This window comes from Fistularia commersonii, chromosome 25, assembly GCF_037954325.1.
Source record: "Fistularia commersonii isolate RoL2024-O1a breed Wild chromosome 25, RoL_Fcom_v1.0, whole genome shotgun sequence".
Taxonomy (NCBI): domain Eukaryota; kingdom Metazoa; phylum Chordata; class Actinopteri; order Syngnathiformes; family Fistulariidae; genus Fistularia; species Fistularia commersonii.
The window spans coordinates 442,017-466,520 of NC_141308.1; the positions used below are offsets into that span (position 1 = coordinate 442,017).

Consider the following 24,504-nt stretch of genomic DNA (forward strand, 5'->3'; position numbering starts at 1 on the left):
TTTTGATTTGATAGAAAAGTGTATTATGCTGTAATGTAAAACAAATAAGCATTCAAACACTACTAAGGAATAAAATAAATCTTGCCAAATCTGAAAACAAATTGGATAAAATAGTGAAGCGAGTACCTGCGAACGTCTTTTCAGACCAGTTCAAACCTGACCGTTGAATTTTGTCTGCAAAACCTTGCCTCACCAGATCAAATCAATTATATAGATTTGCCTAAATTCATTTTAGATTCTCAGGCAACAATAACCATGTTTGGAAAACAACACTCTAGCCCAATTAGAGCAAGAGCAACATGGTGTGAGTCTGAAAATAGTTCTCCTCAGCAACAGCTTTAAAGGCTATTGCGTGATCTTTGTTGTTTAATCCATTTGGGCCGAAACAGTCATTTTGTTTATAAAAAATGAGGAAAAAGCATGAAAATGAATAACCATTGTTGTGATCATTTGTTAAGCTTTATGCAACCATTTATACTTTTAGGATAAAAAGACAAGTGAAAACACATCACACAACTTACAGGCCCAAAAAATGGTGAATCAAGCTGAAGTGTAAAACTGCATCAGGCATCCATCATAATTACAGGCCAAGTCATATCACATAAATTTGTGACTGCGATCTTACTTTCTGACACTGATGAAAACCTGCATTGGCACCCGGGAGCACAGGGCAGCTTGTATCACTTATCATCCGATTTTTGAGTACAAAATATGAAATAATGTGCCCCAATTACCTAATACTTTGAAATTGGCAATAACTTTCACGATCAGGAGGCTTGTTTATTGTTGAATAATAATAAAGTCAATTTCTAAAATAGGTATTTAAAGAATGTTCAAAAAGATTTTTAAAACCTCAGGTAAATGTATTTTTTTCTGTGAAAATAATGGTGAATATTTAATTTCTTAACTGGGTGTTAGTTCCTTTCCCTCCATATTGGGCGAAGAACTTGGGGGATATCACTGTCTATAAACCAAGAGGGTTTACAAAAACACAAACAAACAGATTCCCTTATTTCCCCTTTCACACAGATATTGCTACAAGGCCACAAATTCTATTTTCAGATTACATAAATTCTGCAATAAATATTTGAACTCCTGCTGTTACATGCTCTGTATTCAGTATGTTTTGAAGAACAAAGAGATTCCAGATCCCTCCTCCTGCTGCTGCTCTAATTGAGTGATTTTGAACAGGGCTCAGACATCCTCAGCGACCCTATCTGACTGGGTTATTATCGGAGTGGCTGTCAGACAAGGGTCCAGAATGGCTTGAGAGGAATGCAGCCTACAACTCTGAGCCAGCCAGTAGACCCACTACAACAAACTCAGACTTCCCTCCCTAATCCACCAAACCACAGACCAATCACTCAACAGGACCCCAGGGGCCATTTTCAAAAACCATCACTCTCTCTAAGTAGTTGAGAGGTGCCAGGGCTAATTATAAACAAACTATTGATTGGAGCAAAGAATTGTACTACACTGTGTCATTGCAGTCTGTTTGCTTGAATGTGTAAGTGTGTGTGTGTGTGTGTGTGTGTGTGTGTGTGTGTGTGTGTGTGTGTGTGTGTGTGTGCGTGCGTGTGCGTGCGTGTGCGTTAGGTGTTTGTATGTGCATGTTAGGTGTGTGTGTGTGTGTGTGTGTGTGTGTGTGTGTGTGTGTGTGTGTGTGTGTGTGTGTGTGTGCTAGGGTTGAAGGAAGGTTTTGCTTGACAGGGTGTTAAACTGACCATTTAATACACCTTGCAAAAAAATAACTATCTGAATACAGCAACACAGTCTGAATTTATGTGAACCAAACAATAAACTAACTGTTCAAATTGTAAATTAACTCTATAATACTGTAGGAGCACTGAAGAATAAGAGCAGGTATACATTGATGTCTTATTGTGAAAGGATTTCTAATTATTTCATTTGACACTCTTGAGGCCACATTATTGTGGTCAGAGATCGCAGTGAATTAGGAGAAATCAGGGAATCCCATTTGAAAACACTTCAGCATAGCAAACAATTAAATCATATTAAAAGAGCATATATATTTTCGAAAATAGATTATTATTGTCTTCATAATAATAACATAGCAATGATAATAATAACAGTAATAATTTATTTGTTTGATAATAGTGTTTATGTCCTTTTTAAGACTAATACTTGTCCTTGATTAAAATAGCAGTCCCACCACAGAAAATGATTCCAACAAACCACTAGCATCTGCTAATGTCATGTAAATTTGATAAGAACACAGTAAACACGATGATATATTTTAAATATTCAAAATCTTATCTTATGATAAAGTATGATAAAGCAACTTAAATTAAACAGACGTTCTGGACTGCTGATGTCCCAACAATGAAAGCCATCAAACCACTCTGACTGGCTCTGAGCATGTTTGGACTTAGTGCAGTTACTAAAAAATATATACATGTATAGGAAACAATTTGACTTATTCACAAAAATATTTAAAGATACCAAGATATAACTCTGTGTGTGTGTGTGTGTGTGTGTGTGTGTGTGTGTGTGTGTGTGTGTGTGTTTCACCTTTATCAATTAATTCAATGTCACTGTACTTAGTTGATGATTTTACTTTTCCCAAAGTAGTAAATATATAATTTTAATGGAAATATTTTTGACATTCAGGTAGTTTCCACCTAAGACAGAACAGGGGTTCATGGTCATTTATCCCTACCACGAGACATAATGAATAACCATCACACTTAAAAAAGGGTTTACCAGGATATTACTGTAACTGTAAATGTAGCTATGGCTATTGGTTAAATAGTTTTTACTGTTGAGTGTTGCTACAGGCAGCCCACAAGAAAATCATTCATTTAGGTCTGAGTTCCGTTTGAGATTGTGCTGCTGGTGTGTGATGAGACAAAGTAGAGTGACAGATGCTTTGCAGTGCCACAGAGTTCCATCATCTTCTGGTTAAAAAAAACGCATTTCTCAAAGAGCTATCACACCATGACACATGGTCTGATCCAAGAGAGCTGTATTTATTTTGGTATGGACTACATTTCTTTCCTTTAAGTAATGAAGTAAGAAAATACAGGGCCTGTCTTTGGGATGAGGAGATGTGTGGGAGAGAGCTCTGCTGTCTCACTGCATCCGGTAGAGGAATGGTGTTGGGGGGTTGGGCCTTTTGTATCAAAGATATGAGCATTTCCCTCATCCTCACATCATGTTATTTTTTATGGACATTGGATATAGCCCCCCCCATCTGAAATTCACAGCAAAATCTGGTAGGACTGGACGTAATGGTAGACAGGGTAGAGAAGCTCAAAAGCATATTGTGAGAGATGAAAAAATAAGGCAGCCAATTTAGAACTATATATAGGGTAACGACTCTGTGGTACTGTTAGCGGAAGTTCTGAGTTCTGTGTTTTCTGACTGACAGACTGTGAAGGTGTTTTGGGCTAGCGAGGGAGCAAAGGGGCATGGTGGGGAGTGTGAGCGTGGAGACTGAAGACAGTCGCAGCTGTTGTTAACCGCCAAATCGTCATGGTTGAGTACATCCATGCGGACATTTCATTGGTTTTAGGAGTAAAACACCGGAGTTTAACTGACCGAACCTCACTGGTACAATGAGCATGCACCGGCTAATTTCTTATGGCAGCACGATGAGAAAAGACTGATGCTCATTTGTCAGTCAAGGAGGAGGTGATTGATGCCGTTTGTGCGGGTACGTCAGGACATGAGACAGAATCTGACCGTGCTGCAGAGCCCGCCTGAGACAAGTAGTATAGAAGCTAGCTGCTGATGCTGGTTTTAGCTCACCGAGAGCAGCGGGCAGCAGCACTGGGAAAATGACCGGGAAAATGGGTCAGATGAAGGCAAAGATGGCGGCGCTCGCCAAAGTCAACACCATGCCAAGACGCCGAAATGCTCAGGTAGGACAAACTGGGAGGCCTTCCACACCCAGTTTGAACTGTTGGCATGGGCTGTAGGCTGGTCGGAGGACAGTAAAGCACTCCAGCTTGCCCTTTTACTCGATGAGGAAGAGTCAACATGCTTGCTAATGCTGAGCCCTTCCGAAAGGGATAACTATGGGGCAATAGTTGGAGCTCTACAGCGACGGTTGGGATAGTGCCACCAACCTGATGTTCTATGCTCAAAGCGAATAGGCAGAGACAGGCCGGGGAACCACCCCATATGTTGCCTTGTGACATTGAAACCCTGACGAGGAGAGCCTATGTACACATGCCTGCTGAGGTACAAGGTGAGCTGGCTCAAGACCGGTTCCTCCGGGCCTTAACTCCCTTACAGACACAACTAGCACATCCCCGGACTCTACAAGAGGCACTGGAGCAGGCCTTGGAGAGGGACACCTATGTCAGGGGTGGGCCTGTTGTGAGAGCTTCAGGACAGGTGGACCCAGTCCAGGACAAGACTGCATGGGTGGAAGAGTTGGTGGAACTGATCAGAGGTGTATCACTGCGACCACCCCGCAGTAGCACCCGCCCTCGCCAGGGCCCTCCTGTGTGTTGGGTGTGTATCCAGCCCGGCCATATCAGCATGCAGTGCCCAAAGTGGTCCGTTGGTCAGCCATTCAGGGAAACGCCACTGGGTCTGTGTTACAGGGACAATGCAGACCCAGGTCCCTGTATCCCATTGTGTCTCATCTCTGCAGAACAAGCCCCAGCTGTATAGACAGGGGAGCGGGGCTCCACTAACCCGAGAAGTAGATGACGCTCCCGAGTCCACAAGGGTTGTATGCCGGACTCACGTAGGGGATTTTTTGCCATGTCCCCATCGACCTGGCAGGGGCTCCATGCATGGCCCTTGTCAACACAGGCTCCACAGCAACACTGGTGAGGCCTGACGTGGTTCCAGGGGAGTATGTGTTGCAGCAGTACTTGACCCCTGCCTATTTGGACTTGACTTCCTATGGACTGCACGCTGTTTGTTAGACCTGGGGTGGACCACACTGGCCTTTCCAGGGGGACCCACAGTGGAAACGGTGCACCCCAAGACCACTCCCGCCAACCTTGCAAGAGGCGGTGGCACATCATGGGTCAGGCCCCTCACTCCAGGCTTCCCCCTCGCCACCTCGTTCCCCAAACCACATATTGCAGTTGCAGTACTACCTTCTGCCCTGGACCAGCCTTGTAAGTTGGACAGTTTAGACCCCGGGCGGCAGGAGGGGGCGGTGGCAGATACAGCTGTAATTTCAGAACATTTTTGCCCTGACAGAAGAGGAAGTGGACCTGACCCACCTAGTGCAGCACGACACATCAAGACGTGCCCACTGCTCCGTATTGATGAGTCTTTGGACTTGGTATCCAGCTCATCCTGGTTCTTCTCATTGGACCTACACAGTGGGTCTTGGCAGGTGCCCCTCAGCCCTGAAGCCAGACCAAAGACTGCTCTCTGTGCCAGCAAAGGATTGTGGCAGTTTTGAGTCCTCTGCTTCAGCCTGTGCAAAACCCCAGCCACAATCGAACAACTGATGGAGAAGGTGCTGGTTGACATCCCCCAACAGGAGTGCCTCGTCTACTTGGACAACATACTAGTCAATGGGATATCGGCAGCTGGTCTGAAGCTTCACCCCAACAAGTGCTGTGTCATGAGAAAGAAGTTGGAATTTCTGGGGCTCAGTTTTTGGGCAGGGCACCAGCACGTTAGAGGAGAAGGTGCAGGTAGTGAGAGACAAAAGAGTTTAAGAGCTTCATTGAGTTGGCGTCCTAGTACAGGCTGTTCATGTGTGGGTTTTCTTACATTGCCGCAACCCTGTTCCGCGTGCAGCAAAAAGACAGTGATTTTTCATGGACGCCTGAGTGTGAGCAGGCCTTCAGATCCTTTCAGAAGGCCTTGACTGGATGGCCCATCCTCGTTCCCCTAGACCCTAATCTGCCATCTACCCTACACAGAGATGCCAGTAAGGATGGGATGGGGGTGGTGTTGAGCCAGGTAGGGGCACAGGGAGAGAAAGTGGTGGCTTATTTCAGCAGAACTTTCAGCAAGGTGGAACGGCATTATTGTGCGATCTACAGAGAACTCCTTGCCATTGTGAAAGCAATAAGCCACTTCAGACACTATTTGTGCGGTCTGCCCTACACTGTCCGAACTGACCACTCTGCCCTCCAGTGGTTAATGTACTTCAAAAAGCCAGAGAGACAGATTGCATGCCGGCTGGAAGAACTGGTGCCATAAGTCAAAGCGGAGCACATGGCTGGAAATCGACATGCCCATGCTGATGCCTTGTTCCAGCGCCCCTGTGGTGCCACCGGGGCCAATGGCTGTTGTTACTGTGACAAGAGGGAGGCTCATGAGAAAGAACTCCTTGCAGAGAGCAAGGTCCCATCTAGGTTGGAGAAGGACCTGTCTGCAGAGAGATGCAGGTTGTGGACGCACCAGACTGGAGAGCTCAGCAGGGACAGGATGCTGACCTGAGACCAGTGCTACAGTTGGTGGAGTCAGGGCAGAGGCCACAGTGGAATGAGGTTGCTGGGTGTTCGCTGGCAACTAAAGGTCTGATCACAAAGTTTGAGGCTCTCCGGGTAAAGGACAGGGTGCTCCAGAGGGCCTGGAAACAGCCAGCCACAAGGGAAGAGAGGTGGCAGGTGGTGGTTCGCAGAGCACTGAGAGGGATAGTGTTGAGTACCGCACATGGAGCCAAGGGGGCAGGTTACTTTGGGGTTGCAAAAACCCTGCGTCACTTTTGCGTCACGCAAAGTTTCTACTGGGGTCTGTTCAGGAGAGATGCTGAAGACTTCTGCCGCCACTGTGACGTCTGCACAGCGCACAAAGGTGTCCCAGAGCAGTCATGCACCCAGGTTCAAGAGATGGTCGTCAGGGCCCCAATGGAGAGGGTGGCAGTGGATGTCATGGGTCCGTATCCTTGCACAGACAATGGTAACTGTTATGTTGTAGCCGCTATGGACTATTTTACAAAATGGCCAGAGGCACATGCCATACCAGACCAGGAGGCAGTGACTGTTGCAGACACTCTGGTGGGGAGCATGTTTACCAGGTTTGGGGCACCAGAGGTCATCCACATTAACCAAGGAAGGACCTTCGAGTCAAGTGTGTTTTCTGCGCTGTGTGAATGCCTCAGAACGTGCAAGACAAGAACAACTCCATTGCATCCCCAGCATGATTGGCTCATCGAAAGGTTCGACAGAACCCTGCCAAAACAACTGGCTATCCTCACCGCAGAACATCAGCGTGACTGGGACGTGCACCTCCCCCTCATCTTATTGGCCTAAAGGTCTGCTGTGATCGTTATCATTGAACATATCCAAGCAAACATTACAACATTTTGTTTAAGAAATTAATCTGGCGATTTTATGTGAATTTTAAAATTATAGGGGTAAGACTTAGGTAGGGGAAAGTCATGGTTACACATAGGGTTAAGTACCTGGCTATTGTATGCATGTAATCCAAATCTCTGTTTCTCTCTATCTCTCTTGCTTTCTCTCTTGCACAACTGTATGTGTGTGTGTGTGTGTGTGTGTGTGTGTGTGTGTGTGTGTGTGTGTGTGTGTGTGTGTGTGTGTGTGTGTGTGTGTGTGTGTGTGTGAGAGAGAGAGAGAGAGAGAGAGGGAGTAAGTGTGTGTCAGAACATTAAGGATATCAGTTAAGGTTGGTAACCCGTCAGCCAAGTAGATTTGGGTAAAGCTCCCTCCCTTGCACCCTCCAAGAGAACACCTTCTTCAGAGAGGTTAAATAAATGTTAGTGATGTGATAACCAATCTGTTTATTAAGGGGCCTCTGACAGGACATCTAGTAGTCTTGCATTGGTGCCCTTTTTGATTTGATTGTATTTGGACGAATTATGCTCATTTGATGAAAACGTGTGATGCTGTCAGACACAATCCTCCTTATAAATGGTCCAGTAACACAAAAAAACATGATGAGCCATTGAAAATAACCATTGTTGAATAAATGATTATAATATAATCTTGGCTTGTACTTTGTGTATCAGCTGACTATTTCCTGTATGAGTACAATAAGGTGCTAAAAGTAACAATGTGGGTTAAAGTTTAATTATGTTAAAGTCATTTATGTGATTTATTTAATTACTTTGCTTCTGTTTTAGAGCAAGGCCCGCATTAGATACTATGAGGACAATAGAAGGTTGATATAGCGCATGAATGAATTTTTCACTTCCCACAGTGCTCTTGTCTTAAATTAGGCCGGACAGCAACATTTTCAGAAGAAAACCTCCTTTCAAAAAAGATCTCCTATTTAAAATGTTCCAGTCCAGGGTTTGTGTCTGCATACAACTTTTTTTTTCTCCTCCTTTTTCCTGTTTCCCAGTGAAAAACAGAAAGGGTGAGGCCTGAAGGTGAGTTTCAGTTCAAAGTTGAAAAGGGCATGAGTGAACAACGCTGGCAGGTATTCAACAAGTGTGGTGTATTCACGATAACAGTCCAGTTGACTTGGTGCTCTTGAAAACTCACCGTAGATTTTGTGTAACTTGGGGGGGCAGAAGTATGAAGTGTGTCTGCTGTCAAGGTAATTTTTGTACTTTTATGTAAAGATGCTTTTAATAAGTTTATAATGGTTTTGCAAAGCTAGATGCATCAAAAGCGGAGGATCAGTGCACTGCATGAAGCATTGAATTGTGCGGCGCAAGTGAAAGTTTGACCTCATAACTGTTAAGTGTTAATACAGCAGGAATTCAATGGAATTTTGTTTTCGTAAATGAGAACAGGAAAGAGTAACAGTGGAAGCATAAATCAGAGATTTTTCTTTTTTTCATGACTTAACTTGCCTCAGAAAAGTGACCGTATGAGTGTAATAATAAACATCTTTAACAGTGATTGATGTCAGATGGGCCTGACTGTGGGCACGTAGTTGTTAATTCATGAGCAGGCCGTGCCCACCTCAGGCACCAAGTCTACTCACAATTCCCACATTATTTGGGGCGAAGCAGGAAGAATTGACAGACGTAATTTCCTTGTGATCAAAAGTTGTTGATCCGTACATTAAGATGACTGATGCAATCTGAAATGGGCACAAAATAATTGAATGTGCTGAAATTGGGGACTATTTTGAGGTATTTCCTCTCTGTAGAGCAACAGGGCAGATTGGCTTAATTAAAGAGGCGAAAACAGGAAGTTTTAAAGTCAGGTCTATAATTAATTGGTTGGCTCGGCCAAAGGGTCTGCGTGGTCAGGGGAGCATAAGGAAGGAGCTCTGTTGTTTCGCTCAGTCATAGCGTTCATATAAGACTAGTATCATAGTACCACGTAGAATAATGCAATATTTCACAACTCTGATTTTACATTTTGCCCAGGATATATACTGAAAAGGTTTCACAGAATACTTCCCACATGCCTGTCAGAATTTATGTGCAATCAAATTGCAAAAAGAAAAGAAAAAAAACAAACAAAGAAGAAATCTGAAAATTAACATCAGACAGGTGGGCTCCCCAAAGCCATAAACAGTATACAATGTCAGACCGAGATATGGCCTTACTCATAAAATATTGTGATATTGTGAAAAGTTCAGAGGAGAGCAGACTCACAAAACTCTTGACTCTTGACTCAGAAACTGAAGAAATCTACCCCTAGTTTAAAGTATTATAAAATGAAAAAAAATAGGCCAACCTTGCAGCATTTATAAACAGTCCTTCATACTGGGCCATCCCTATTTGACAAAAGGGTTGGCCTTTTCCACTTTTCAAGAAACTTTATCTTGAGCATTGTTAAGAAACAGACTGAAATTGACCTCAAAATCCACATGTTCTTCCTGGAGTCTTGGTCCAATCTAATTCTACAGAGCTAGGCTATGCCAGCTGCCTTCGCACATGCAAGCGAAACAATATCAAGTTACATTTCAACATTCTCTTGAAGACAAAAAAGCTGGCTGATATGTGATCTTTATGGTCCACCCCTTGCCCTTTATTTTTTAATAATTAACATATCAATGTATGGAGCATCACCTTCTTTACAGAATCTGAAATATTGTTTATTGGTCATTTATTATAAGAGATGTTGTATGGGAGGTTATAGCCAAAGATAATACTTCATTTATAATACTTCATCATCAGAATACGTACATTTTGTTGATAGAGTAACATCATGTCCTCTTTCAAGTCTAAATTTCTTTGCAATATTTCAAGAATTCCGTCTTTAAAACGTTTTGTTCGTGAATTAAAAATACAATGATGGAAACCACAGCTATTTTTCACAAGTTCTACACCATCAGAGCTGCAACTCCTCTGCACTACAGTGACTCAACCCCTCTTGAGTTTTGAGATTCAGTTACAAGAAAAAGATTCTACGTTGTTAAGAGCATTACACATGGCATCCTCATAATCATTTAAGACTGACAAAAAGCGGTGGTATTACAGTCATTAATTGTATTTTTTGGTGTGTCTGCCATACATCAAAATGTCATGGATCAATTGATTCTTGACACCCATTTGGTTGTCACTAATGTTCATAGGAGATAACAAAGGAGTAGTTTTCTCAAATCTACAGACAAGGTTCTTCACAGACCCTTATGTCAAGCATAACATCTTGTAGTTTTTCCCCCATTTTCACTGTGTAGCTCTGCTGCTATCTTGAGCACCAGATGAAAATTTATCACTTCAGGACTTCAGTGGGCCAAACAATGTTTACACAAGCATACCTCATTGGGAGAAAGAGTGGGTCATAATGTCCATGACGCCACATTGCATCCTGGGTAAAGACAAACCAAGGAGGGGCCAGTAAAATCCCACCAAGCTTCATAACCCTTGGTTGACTCAACAACCCAAAGTTATGACTGTGGGCTGATTCTCTTGAAGGCTGGAAACTTTGAGCCATACAACTGCTATCAGTCAGGAAGGCATGGTTTCTCTGTGCTTCTTCATCCAAGTCAAACGCAGACATATAAACATGCAAACAAGTGCTTGGACTAACTTGGTTTTATTTTCTGTCCCCTTGACCTGATACCCTGACAAACTGAAACAAGCTCAAAATATTTAAGATTTTTATGACTTATATCACTGGATTAACTGACCCCGTAATCTGCTGTTCTATCTAATCATACATCACGAGGCCAGACAGTGATTAGCATATTGCTGCTTGATAAATGTTTAATTGATAAAAACAAGCTTGCTGTGATTTCACTGGGTATTGTTTTTTAAGGCTTGGTTTCTGACAGAAATACTGCGGGAAGTATTGCATTTGGCATCAGGCTCATATTCCCATACACAAGACTATTGCACTAGATACTAAGACCCTTGAACACAAGGCGGACTTTTGGTTAGTTGGAGAGCAGAGACAGTTGTAATCTTGCTCTTAACTCCCCAAGATCTTACCACACTCCTTGGATCGTGACTGAAAATACTTGAAATAATCACATGATTTACTGAGAGCATTTTAAAGCCCAAACCCCTTTCAGAGAGCTTGGTGTTGAATCAAATTTTCCATTAAATAGTAACAGAGCTCAATCTGATAAAGTAGAAATGCATTGTCCAGAAAGAGGAGATTGATTTGAAAGTCAAATTGTGTCCGACTTGTCCCATGTGACATACAATTGTGTGAAAGAGAGAACTTTCTTTTTCAGATCACAGTATGAAGTGATGCTTCTGCTGGAATTTTGAGTATAATTGTGGTGTTAAAAGGAGAAAAAAGTGCACAGTAAGACTTAAAATGCATTTTAAATTTGAAACTGTTTCAATATATCCACCAAGAACACAAACATAGTGCCTGGCTTTAAATGTTGATTAATTGTATACAGATCCATTCCATAATGAATAAGATTGCCCAAGTGTTATTTGCCCGTCATGTCATTTTTATGCCTTAACAAGATGCCATTATTTTGAAAACACCTCTCCACCATAGCTCTGCAATGGATTCGATGGACAAACGTTAGAGGTGGCTGAATTCTGCAGTAAATGAATACAGTAATTTTTGCATTCTTTATCATTTTTTGGAGCAGAAGTTTTAGACAAAGGATGGTAGCTGTGTTTATACAGTATTCTCCATGTGCTTTACTCCTCAGCTGCAAATATTGACACTGAGACTTCCATTCACGCCAGGATTAATGAGCGTTTCCTATTCAATATCCTTCCAAAAACATAAAAAGAGGAATAACAAAAAAAGCATTACTGGATATCTATAGGCCCTACACTAGGTTGCACTTATTTCTGTTGCATGAATGTTGTAATCTCATAATCGAATATTTCAAATGAGACAGTGGTATCGTTATGGTGAGAGAGATGGGTCATTGATTTAAATGTTGGTTTTAAGTGATTTCTATCGTGACTTCACCACTTGGTTTGTCCAACATTTTCTTGCCATTATAACAGTGCATTTTAGATGTTCTTACGTGGTTTTTGTTGATGTGTTACACTATAAACCTACATTAAGTGCAATATCAAATATGTATTTCGGGAGAGTCTGTTTTGCTGAACAAAGAAACTGATGGCATTATTATCTGCAATTGAGGGATGTTTCAGATGTATTCAGCATGTTATATCCAGAAATGGCTTCCATGCTCCTCATTTTGATTAAATTGTTTTTTGTACTCTTATTGAACCACCTACCGGTTGCAGAAAACGACAAAAATGACTTAGAGAGTGATGAGCAATTTCAAAACAACACTGAAAAGAAGCTACTTCATTTCGGACACTTGAACATATCATTTCATATCCCCTTAAACTGAAATGTTGTCAAAGCCATGTAGCATCACTGCCATTCTCATAATCACTGTCAAAATATTTCACTTTAGGATATATATTGGATCTGCTTTGAATTAGTAAGAGAAAAAATCTCATCATGGATTATTCATGATGCAATTTGATCTCCATTACTGTCTACTGTGAGGAGTAATTTACATCTTAAGATTGAGACAAGATGTTATTTTTGCGAAGATCTTCTGCTTCTGATTACAATTTCTTGCATGAGATTTCATAGATGCTTTGGCTCACCAGTCCAGCGAATCAATGCAGAATTCTTTCCAAACAGGAGCGTATGTCAATCTTTCAGTCCAAACTCAAAACTAAGTTCCGGCTGTGGCCTCTGACAGGCAGGGTATTGCTATAGCTACAAGTCCTCAGCTGAGAAAAAAAAAGGATAAATTACAATTATCCTGTAATTATTATCAGTACTACTATAATTATTACAGAATTTCCTCAGAAGTAACAACTTAGGTTAGGTCTCTTGTATTCCAATAAAACATGTTTTGTTGTTGTTGTGCACTGTGCCTGACCCGGGCCATACTGACATGTATCAGTGCAGTTATTTATACAACAGAGCAAATGCCAAAAAAGCCTGTTGCTGTATACTGTCTGGAATGTGTTTTGCCAGTAGCTAAGAGCTAAGCTAATAGAGCTATCAGCTGGTCTAATTAAAGAAAAAACAGGAAGGAAGCAGCCACGGTAGGTGGGACTACATGAATAAAGAATTTATCAAGGAGAATGAAAGGCTAAATGTACAGCCAGTTCTCTTTCAAACAGAGTTTCTTTTTCCTCTTTCTGTTGAAACAATTTCAGACAATGAACTAAATATGTTAATCTAAGTAGAATTATTAAATTATTGGAAATTTGGCTTTATTCCACTTACAGAAAGCAAACCTTTTTGCGAGCAAAACAAATGACAGGAAGCTGAAACAATGGATTGTGATATCGAGTCAGTTAAAAAGTGACTTCCCCAGAACACAAGAGGGCACAGTAGGTTTCTTAGATTTATGTGACTGACCTGTTGCCAACCCTATGGTTCATTAGCCAGCATAAAGTAAATGAATGAATGAACAAACAAGAAAACAACTAAGTAGATACATAGTACTGAAATTTCAGATTTGTCATTTTATATCTGAATTTAGCTTGAGGATGTTAGTTACATAAGAAAGAATACATGAAATCAAATGGCAAGGCTTCTGATGAGTAGTGAACCACATCTAGAAACTACTGCAATGTCACTCCCCCTCCCACCCCACACCCCCACCCTGAAATCTGATTGTTGTTTTTTCAACAACCAGAGGATGTAAAATTACATCCTCACCAGAATATGTGAAATTGTAATTCAAAGAAAGTTTCATTTACCTATAATTGCATCTCCTGTCATTTAAAACTTTGTAAGAAATGCTCAACTCCTTAAAATAATGTCAAGTACTAAAGGGAACATTTAAAACAATATAACTTTATAAATTTTAGAAACAAACTAAAATTTGTAAAAATTGTCTGGGACCATTGGCTTCAATTTGCTGTCTGCAAAGTATCACTGACATTAAACATTTCTGTCAACACACCAATTTCTCAAATAAATAACTACAAATGAGATTTAACCACAAAAACTTCAACAGGTCAAATATTGACCAGGGATTTGGATTTGACACTTATCCAATTACAGTTCCATTAGAGAAAAGGATTTGGGATTACAGTTTCTAACCATGAATTTAATTCTACCCTTGCAAGTGATTATTAGTCCCAGAGGTTATGACAAGGGTAGAGATACTTTAGTCCCTTCTTGTCCATTTATTGATATGTTTGTCAAAGTACTCCTAGATGGCAAAACACTTTGAGTCAAACACTTTCACTTTCTGTTAATCTGACAGGGTGAATAATATCAAAGAACAATGAAACAGGAGTAATGTTCACATTCTCTCCGTTGCATTTTTTGTAGTCAAGGGCTCCATAGGCAGGGTAGCTATCATGTTTTTAACTATTCTTTTTTCCTCCTAGAATGTGCCTCCTGTCTGGTGAGGAAACCCAAAAGGGCTGAGTCAGAGATCCAATCTCTTCCGGGGGCTGGGCCAGCGGTGTATTTCTTTGAAAGGCAATATGGAAAGATCAACGGGCATCTCCTGAGGGAACCACTGGGCTATAGTGTGCTGCTGCTCCGTAGCCAAACAGCCTGGTGGCCTATAGCTGCCTGCTTCTGGCATGCTGTTTACTTTGGGAGGACTTTCAACCTTGCTCAGTAACCAAGCACTATGCTCTCCTACTTTCTCGATCCATTCATCTCTTGCCCTTTGTCAAGATTTTGATCAGATCAGATTTTGATTTTCGGACATTATTCCCACATTCTCTTAAAGCTGACATTAATGCCACAAATATCATTATCCATCACTGCCTTTCAGTCTTAGCTCCCCATGCTGGCCTTTTACATCATTGCTCATGAATGTGGTTGTTGATGTAAACCTGAACTTAGTGAATAGGGAGGATCTCCGCAATATATTGTTTATAGTTCCTCCCTCACACCACCAGTACTGGTCAGACAGTGGCAAAGTAGGTCCACCTCATCAATTCAAAAACTTTTATTTGTTTGCATTCACCACTGGTTTTCATTTGCATACATAGGGGAAGTGTTGCAATTCATTTCTTTGGAAACTCAAGGTTGTGAACCTAGTGACCTGGATGTCAGACAGCAAGCTCCAAATGAACACATGCCAAACATTCCCATCTGACCATACTTGAACATCAACATTAACACTGAGAGTAATAAGTTTGTAATTTGTGACCTTTGGCCAAAAGAAACTGCAATGTGTTGATTTATCAAACTGAATGTCATAGCATTTTTACAAAACTGCTCTCTAAACAGTGTGTGCGCTGCAATGTAGCACATTCCTCAATACTCAGTAAATTCAGCTAAATCAATGTGCCAAGTGTAGACAGTAATGCTAAACCAAGACAGAAATCTGACCCATCTTTTTATGTTGTGGCACTGTTGGGGCATCTTCCCTGATGCTCGTTAAACATTGTGAGAGATACTTTGAGCAATTGGATCAAGAAGATGAATGGCCATTATGACCCTGTAGAACAGAAGAACTCTTAAGTAAAAAGCTGTCAAAATTAGAAAAAGCTCTCTTTAATTAGAAGTATGAGAAAAGTGGGTTTGCAAACCAACCAGGGCAAAAGGAAATCAAAATTCGCAGGCAAAATTTTTGAATTTAAGAGGTCATGTTTTGAAATACTTTCTGTGCAAATCGGAAGCTTTGCGCTGCATGAGTTGGTCTTCTCTTGTCTGACTGTTGAGAAAGTCTGAGGGAATAATGTGTTCCAGTCTTTAGTCAGCCAGAGAACCAATGAGTCAAGGATATAAAATGGCACATATAGAAAAGTCCCTGAAATGATGATGCACAAAACTGATCCATTTCATGATTTCAAAACAAAGATGCCCCCCCCCCTCTCTCACACACACACACACACACACACACACACACACACATACACACACACAAACAAACAGAGATAGAGAAAGAGAGAGAGAGAGAGAGAGAGAGAGAGAGAGAGAGAGAGAGAGAGAGAGAGAGAGAGAGAGAGAGAGAGAGAGAGAGAGAAGAGTAACCGTGAATCCATTTACATCAACAGTTATTTAGAATTCAAATAAAATGATTTAGTGTTTGAGGAAAAAAAGTCAAGATATACATATATGTACATATTTCAAAAATAAATAAGTTCAGATGAATGGATGGAATTCCTTATTTTGATAAACCAAGTTCAGAAATAAAAGAGGGTAAGAGAAAAGAGCATCAAACCAGGTCTGACACCTAACTGTTGAGTTTGCACTGGAAATTTATCATTATTAAGTTCAGACAATGAGTGACAAAATCTTTTAGTTTTCAACTTACCACTTGAGGACAGAGAAGAACTGAACATACCAATTAATGAAAATTGTACTTATTCTATGATTCAATGTGTTTATAGAATGTGTCCTGGACGAAATAAATAAGTCGCACTGTAGTGTTTTATTTTCTTCCTTTTATATGCGGTTTCAAATGTGACCTTAAACACTTTAGCACTGCTGTAAATCCTTACATGGAATTAAGTCACTAAAATAAAATTTTGTTTTTTGTTTGTTGGCTTGTTTTGTTTTCAAATGTTTTACCCTTTAATTGAATCACAACTATTGACTGGCAGGCTGTTTTTTCCCCCAGCTCCACTTGACTTGCTTTATGAAAGTGGTCACTGACTGAGCTGCACACATGAAGCTCAGAATTCATTGTCACTTCTGAAGTAGTAGCATAATGCTACCCTTCAGATGAAAAAAATGTTAGTATTAGGCTCAAGAAAGTGAGTGTTTGTATATTATGTAAAATAATCATGCAAAGAATGTTGACAAAATGTCAACAATACCCTGTTTATGCCACACTTGTTATGATGAAAACATTAAGAGCTCTCAGTGGAAAATGGATAGATAATTTGACACTGTTACATTGAAAAAACACTGACAAAAACATATAAAAGAAGACATAAGAATGGTTTAACTTCTACTCTATATTGATATCTTTATTAACAATCATAGCCATGTTTTTAACAATGGAAGATTTATAAATATTTTTTTTCTTTTGATTCATAAAACTTTTCTTGCCACATGTGGCATGATTCCAGTTGTGGAACATAAAAAAAATCTGAATGTCCATAACAGAATATTTCATGAAGTACATGTATCCAACGATGGACAGCATTTTGTCTTCAGACAGGAGAGGACATCCTTTATGAACATGATGGGTTTCTTTAAGAGCCAACATCTGGCTCTGTGCCATTGATGGGCCAGATATGAACAGCACGGTAAGTCCAGAAACCATCTGCAACCCAGCCTCCTTATTGATCTTCTGGGCTCATCCAAGGAGTTTCCCCTCTGTTTTCTTGGAAAAAAAAAGATCCCCCATGCCAGTCTGGAAAACCAACCCAGATATTCCACGTTCGGTTGAAGATTGCTGTGTGACTGAATGCTGCCTCCCCCTCTCCCTTTTTTTGGTCTGAGTCTTCTAACCTTGGCTGCGATGAAAGAATGAACTTTTCACCAGAATACCTCCAAACTACAGAGAATCCAGGCAGAGGATCCAGGGAACACTGTCTTCTCCGAGATCTGGACATTCAAGCTAAAGCCATTGGGCACCAGGGTTCACCCCTCACTGAAGTTACATCTGACGGCTGGGAAAGGCCCACGCTGTTATACAGGCCATCCTGTCCAGGGTACTTTACCACCGACCCAGAGCTAGCTCCCTCCCCTGAGCTGGACAACACGGACGAACTGACCTGTGACAGCAAAAGACAGGTTATTAGTCTACAGCTATTTGGAAAGCTCAGGCTGCTTGGATGAAAATGTTGCCATATTTGGAATTTGATTCTGTGTTTTTTTTTTCTGCTAACTCAGCCTCTAATAGCATTACACATCCAACATAGTATGAATTTATGAAGATACTTTTTCAACATTCATTAGGAAAAAAAGGCAAAGGAGTATCAGTCAGTCTTTAGATTAAGTGAAACAACCATACAAACACTGTGAAAAGAAGAGTCTGTGGTACATTTTGTATGTTTTTATATAGTGGAAAATGTTTCATGGTGGAAGGCAATTATATCAGGTGTTTTACTGTTTTCTGAGAAATCATATGTGTATGTTCATTTTAAATCTAAAGTGCATTCACCAGCAATTATTGCCATGTATATATGTGACATTTTTGAACAGACCACAATCAAACAACCTGGGAATCCAGGCCGTTCATGGAACTGTATATTTACATCTATAGTATTCTATATGTATAGCCGAGTGTTTCACTGTTTCACTCCTTTATACTTTTGAAAAATCAAGGTGATTTATATATATGTATATATATATATATATATATATATATATAAACCATTTATGTTATTCTTATGTTTATAATTTCTTATATCAAGGTCATTATTAAGCCAGGTGGTCTGGATTCATGTCAAAATTGGAAATTACTATACTTGAATTCTATTGGGATCAGAGTGATTTACTGTTGTCATTGTGAGGAAACAAGGTAAAAATGACTGTTGAACTTACGCCTGACACCTGTGCAGAGGGAGAGTTATTTTTTGAACAGTCTTCAGAATTGGATGAAGAAGTGGACGTGGGAGTCATCGAGACAGAGCTACTATTTCCTTGAAGAGAATATACCATAGATTAATAAAGAGGTCTCTTAATGAAAGAAAAGAAAACGGAAAAAGGTCGGAATAGTATTAAAGCAACCAACCAGAGGACCCCTTGGTTTTATTCAGAGTTTTGGGTTTTCTTTTTCTCGTCTGAATTCCCTCCTTCTTCATTGCAAGTGGCCGTGGTACCTATAGCATATGGTATTTGAGTGATTTCTGACTATTTGACATCTTTTGAAAAAAATAAAATAAAAAAATAAAAAATAAAAATAAAAAAAATAAAAAACCTCACCCCATGTAATTTTGTATAGAGCCCACAGGCGTTGCACACCGGCTCCCCCTCAGCGTTCCTGCGCCACAGAGTCGTGGTGCTGGTCTGACAGTTGGCGCAGGACAGGCCGATTCTTCTAGACGTGGACTGGTGACAGGAAAATTATAAAACATATAAAAATAAATTTCATAGTTGCAACTCAATGGTAAGTCATGGCATTTTACGTGTTAGTTGCTCATGATCGCATCATTTTGCCCACTGGCACGTTGGCGAGGTCAGCCTAACGGCAGTAAAAGATTTGACTCTTAAAACGTTCACCCGGCTCAGTGAGGAAATCCCACAACTTATTCAGTGCTTAATTCCTTTCCTTTGCCGCTGTTCTTTTCGCTCTTTTTTTCTTAATTCTTCTGCTGCCAAATGAGACTACATTTGTAAAAACACATGTCGTTGACTTCAATGATCAGATCCCACTTACCACCTCTTTTTTTCGAATACTTCCTTACAGGCCCGGGCATCGATCTCAATGTTGAACATTTTGAACATGGCCTACATGCAAAGCGTTACTTTTCACCCCTCCGCCCTACCTCCGGGGGGGGGGGGGGGGGGGGGGGGCTTCATTTGAAACAATTATGAGAAAGACACGACTCCCAGGCTTACCGTCCGCTTCTGTGGTTTAATTAATGGCCTGCTCAGCCCATTCATTTTGCTGTAAAGGCCGCAAGCGTTGCAGAGAAAGTGACCGGTGCCGTCGCGTCTCCACAGCGGCGTGGAGATACTGCCGCAGTTGACGCATTCCCTGCTCTCCCCCATGTCGTCCAGAATATCCGACACTAGAAGAAAAGATTCAAAAATAAATATGCAAAATCCCACTCCGAACTCCGAACTTGTCGAAGAGCGATACAGGAGCATGTAAGTGATGTGGCGATGGAGAGTATAAAGGAAGAGCGCGCAGGAAGAAAAAATCAAAAGAATAGCATTCAATGAAATTAATTAGTTCATACCAGTGACTTTTCAATGTATTAACATCGCATTTTCAAGTCTAATATTTGGGTTACATTTCTCGCACCTTCTAAATTTTAAAATGCATTTCTCGCAAATTAGTCCCCTGGTCAGCACATTTAATCTCATGAATTGATTTTGCTTATTAACATGATTGCTTCTGGGAATTAAAAAGAAAATAAATAAATAAACAAACAATGAATTCTGATCGTTCCGGTTTTTCGCTGTGTTTTTGTACCTCCGTTTGGTCCTCGAATCAGGGGCGCGCCTCGGCTCTGCAGCGTGTGCAGCATAGTGTTGTCAAAAGGGCCCCCGGTCCAAGGCGAGGACAGCTGGGACAGCTGCGGTGCCACATACGGAGAGTACGGACCCGGGTAGGCCCCACCGAGGGGCCGCGAGAGGCCGTACTGGTCCCTGCTGCTCACATTCAGCGTGTTACTGTAGCCAATGTCCCGGGGAGTCCCGTTATTCATGGGCGGGCTCGGAGGATAGTGAAAACGGCTGGAGGTGTGCGGGCTCCCGGTGCTGTATGACGGACTCTCGGGGGCCGACTGGGACCACACCGAGTGACTGGAGACGCCGTGGCTGGGCTGCGCAGAGCCACTGGCTTGAAGGTAAGAGAGGCTGGGGATCATGGAGCCCACACGGGAGCTGGGCACGTACACGGGGGAGTTGGGGTTGGAGTGAATGTAACCACCGGAGGAAGAATCATATCCAGTCTGGCTCTGGGCGGCGGCGATCGCCAGAGTTTGGTACATGTCTGACGGGTCCACCAGCAAGCTCGTCTTGTGCGCGCCGCCTGAGAGGACGAGTTTTCCGCCCTGGTCTAAATCCGTGAAGAGCGGAATGTCCTCGGAAGTGGTCAGGGTATTATTATGTTGTCCGAAGTGAACGTAGGAGTGTAGAGATCTGGCGTCGGAGCAGCGGTGGCCCAGGGTGTCAAGGTCGCTCGGAGGCGCCGATGTCCTCAGCTCATCCGGAGTAGGTACGTCACTCCTCCTGCTGTCACCGGGCAGGTAGGTCTGTTCAGCCGGCGACCCGGGGCTGCTTGATACTTCTCGCTTGACCATGGACCAGCTGTTGTCGCCCAGGTCCATCCAGGAGCACTTTCCATACACCGTGGGGGTTAATAAAAAACGGTCAGAGTCCTCCACCCTGTTAAAAAAAAACACGATCACAATATTGAAGGAATCGCACTTCAGTTTCGAGGAAATGGAATAAAAAAACTCATGTCCACACAACGCAGAAACCTGCGAATCTCGTCATTCGTCAGCAAAAAATACCATCCATATTCCCCATGAGGCGCGTATAGGAGGCCGTGGATTCATCCATGAAAACGCACATGCACACACGCACACACACTAGTCACTAGCAGAGTTTCTCTCTCTATCTCGCACACACACACACACACACACACACACACACACACACACACACACACACACACACACACACACGCACGCACGCACGCACACACGCACGCACGCACGCACACAAATACGCCTACGTACAGATAGGAAACAAAACGCAATATGTCTTCACAGCAAAACAGATAACTGTTTGATAAGACCCGAGCGCAGATAAGGCCCCAGAGGCTACGCGCGATAAAACAAAACCCAGAAATGATGATTTAGACCCAGCTGCTCCAGCTGTTGCTACCGCCCCTCTTGCTATCTCCCTTCTTCTTCTTCTTCTCGAAAGGAAAACACGACAGCGAGCAGTTACGACGGCTTGTTTTCCCTTCTTTTTCTTTCCACGCCACATACCTGCTAGTTCCGTGCCATAGGTTTAGGTGGAAACGTCGGCGTCCGTCAACCGCTGCCGCTCCTGGAAGTAACTGGAAAACGATGAAGCGGCGCACGGGGGGTTTATGAGAGGAGGCGCGCGCTGCGGCTGAGGCTGCGGGAGGCGGACCAATCATAAGTTGCGCGCGCGGCCGCGAACGCAATGGGGGTGCGAGCCTGAGGTCTCCTCCAATCGATCACGCACAGCGACGCGCATGCAGCCAGAAAAAGCCCTCGGGCCGCACAGAAAGGTCGCAAAAATGCCATCGTGTTTCCGTGTTCTCCGTCAAAATGGGTTCAGCGGGGCGGCGGCGGCCCCTCCCCGTCCACGTCCACGTCTTTATCAATATATATATCAATATCAATCAATATCAATACGTCCCCCGACAATTCATATTTATTGATTTATTCATTCATATTTTATGACATCCATGTGTTTATTTATGTATGAACAATTTTTACTCGTTAGGTAGAAACATCCTGTGAAAAAAACCCTTACTATCACTGAAATTTAGTCATATTTTACCAATAACTTCTCAGGCTTAAATCTGTTTACGGTTCTGTTAATTACCATTAACGTTTCTGTTTTTGATTTTACCGGATCATCTCCTAAATTATGCATATTTAATGTACACCAGCATTAGTCACCTTCGCCGTTGAGATAACAGTGCAGCCGTAATAAAGCTATACGTTGTTGTTTTCCTCTCATAACTGTGTATATCCTGCACATTTTGCTGGTGGTTCGTTTGCACTAAGAACTCGCTTTCTGTACCACGTTGTACCAAGTTCTTACCCGAAAAATAGGATCCGATTATGACTGTGAAGGTTCTCAGCACCCCCTCGGTGAAGTCCAGTTGACACGATGAGATTTGACAACAAAATCAGAATGCTTTCCACATTTCTCGACGCAGAGAAATATTACCTCTATAATGTTTACTCAAAAGCAAACTGACGTAGTTCAAGACATATATTTGGTTAATTGTGAAGTCATTTACAAACAACATAATGATAAAAGAACGAAGTGAAGTCCTATTTGTGAAGTTCCACCATCTCAGTGATCAACAGCTCTTTGTTTTTCCCCTCCGGTGATCAATAAATCCCCCGCTAATTAGTTTATTTAACTCAGACGGTCCTATTCAGGATTGAATGGCTTCAGATTTGCGAGCAGTTCAAACTCTTGGCAGCAGCTGTGAAGAAAAAAGAGAGCCTCTTCACCGCAATGATTCGTTCAGGCCGAATATACATGGCAGTGAGTGGACTGATCTTAAGTGTCGAGGTGTCAAATCGAATCATTCACTCGTTTAAGGCTTTTCTGCTGCTCCTTCGCAACACACGCATACGCGCACACACACGCATACAAACACACGCGCACACACGCACGCACACACGCACACACACGCACGCACACACACACACACACACACACACACACACATTCAGCGGCTTTTTTTATGTCCGTATGAGACGCAAGCGAAAGGCCCTCGGGAATCTGATTATTTATTACACGTATGTTATGTTATCTTCCGAAAATATTGATCTAATTCTTTGCTTTATAATAACAGATGGTTCTAAAACAGTACAATTTGGAGTGGAAGCATGTGGTTGCACACTCAATTACAAAACACTGGAAATGTTTGGTTGTACGTGTCAATAATGATGCTGATAAGAATAAGAATAAGAATAAGAATAAGAATAAGAATAAGAATAAGAATAAGAATAAGACTGGTTGTACTGCTATTAATGTATATAAATCTACGACTGTCACCCGCAACGAGGTTTTGAATTTCAATACAGTTGACTGGCGAGTTTCTTTATCACAATTCCTTCTACTGCAACAAAACGCTTTATAATAATTTTAGAATTATCGATACTGCAACTAAACCATTGTTTTGTCCGTCTGCAAAATTTTAACTGCAGCATGTATTCGTGCTTTTAGTTTCTCACCACCGGCACAAATTTGATAGTTCCAAATTTCAGATGCATTTTAAACCCATATTGAATTGAACTCTCTTTATCATGTTTAATAAAAACGCGCTTCCGTTGTTTGTGCTATGTATGCGTAATTTGATAAATCACTTTGTCCTGATGGAAATATTTTCTCTTCATTTTAATTCCAATGCTTTTTTTCAGCCCCACAATCCCTGCAGATATTAGTATACTCGCTGGGAGATCCTTCCGACGTTAGAAGCACTGCCAGCCGGAGGGTACCAGTGATGTGATGGTATCGAAAGGGAGTAGCCAAGCCACCCGCTACCGTCTCCAGTCCCGCCGTCAGAGAAGTACCAGAGTACATACGCAAGCCTCTTTTGCTATTTTTTTCTTTTTCAAGACCAACCCCCCTCACCCTCAACCCCAACCCACCCACCCACTCTCCGACTTACAAGCCGCGACGTGATGAATGAGGTGTTTTTTTCTCAGTCGTGTCAAAGCGCACGGCTCCGACGCGCGGTGCCTGTGAGGAGAAGTGGCAGGACGCCGCAGTGTCTCCTCCTTATCCGCACGCGGTCACACACACACACACACACACACACACACACACACACACACACACACACACACACACACATACAGGCCCTGAAACGTTATCCTTTCTCACACACTTATCTGACCAAAATGATGACTTTTGAAAATAATCTGTGATGAAATGTCCCTATATATAGAGTTATAGAGAT

The 24,504-nt window shown here is 42.0% G+C and overlaps 1 protein-coding gene across 1 annotated transcript; it reads right to left on the reverse strand.

Moving 5' to 3' along the window:
- Positions 1-17,137: 17,137 nt before the first annotated feature.
- Positions 17,138-21,912, reverse strand: gata6 (GATA binding protein 6). Its single transcript, XM_086172878.1, has 7 exons — positions 21,815-21,912; positions 20,287-21,203; positions 19,707-19,879; positions 19,071-19,196; positions 18,880-18,967; positions 18,690-18,787; positions 17,138-17,917 (listed from the first exon to the last, which is right to left on the reverse strand). Exons 2-7 carry the CDS (start codon positions 21,143-21,145, stop codon positions 17,756-17,758), a joined length of 1,506 nt encoding a protein of 501 aa, XP_086029004.1. The 5' UTR covers positions 21,146-21,203; positions 21,815-21,912; the 3' UTR covers positions 17,138-17,755.
- Positions 21,913-24,504: the final 2,592 nt, after the last annotated feature.

What these genes read in the sequence shown, in the direction of transcription:
- gata6 (XM_086172878.1), bottom strand. Translation starts at nt 21,145, where the DNA reads ATGGACCTGGGCGACAACAGCTGGTCCATGGTCAAGCGAGAAGTATCA. An exon ending in GATTCGAGGACCAAACGGAG is followed by an intron (nt 19,880 to 20,286) that starts GTACAAAAACAC and finishes CTTTTCTTCTAG; the next exon opens with TGTCGGATATTCTGGACGAC. An exon ending in TAAAACCAAGGGGTCCTCTG is followed by an intron (nt 18,788 to 18,879) that starts GTTGGTTGCTTT and finishes ATTCTCTTCAAG; the next exon opens with GAAATAGTAGCTCTGTCTCG.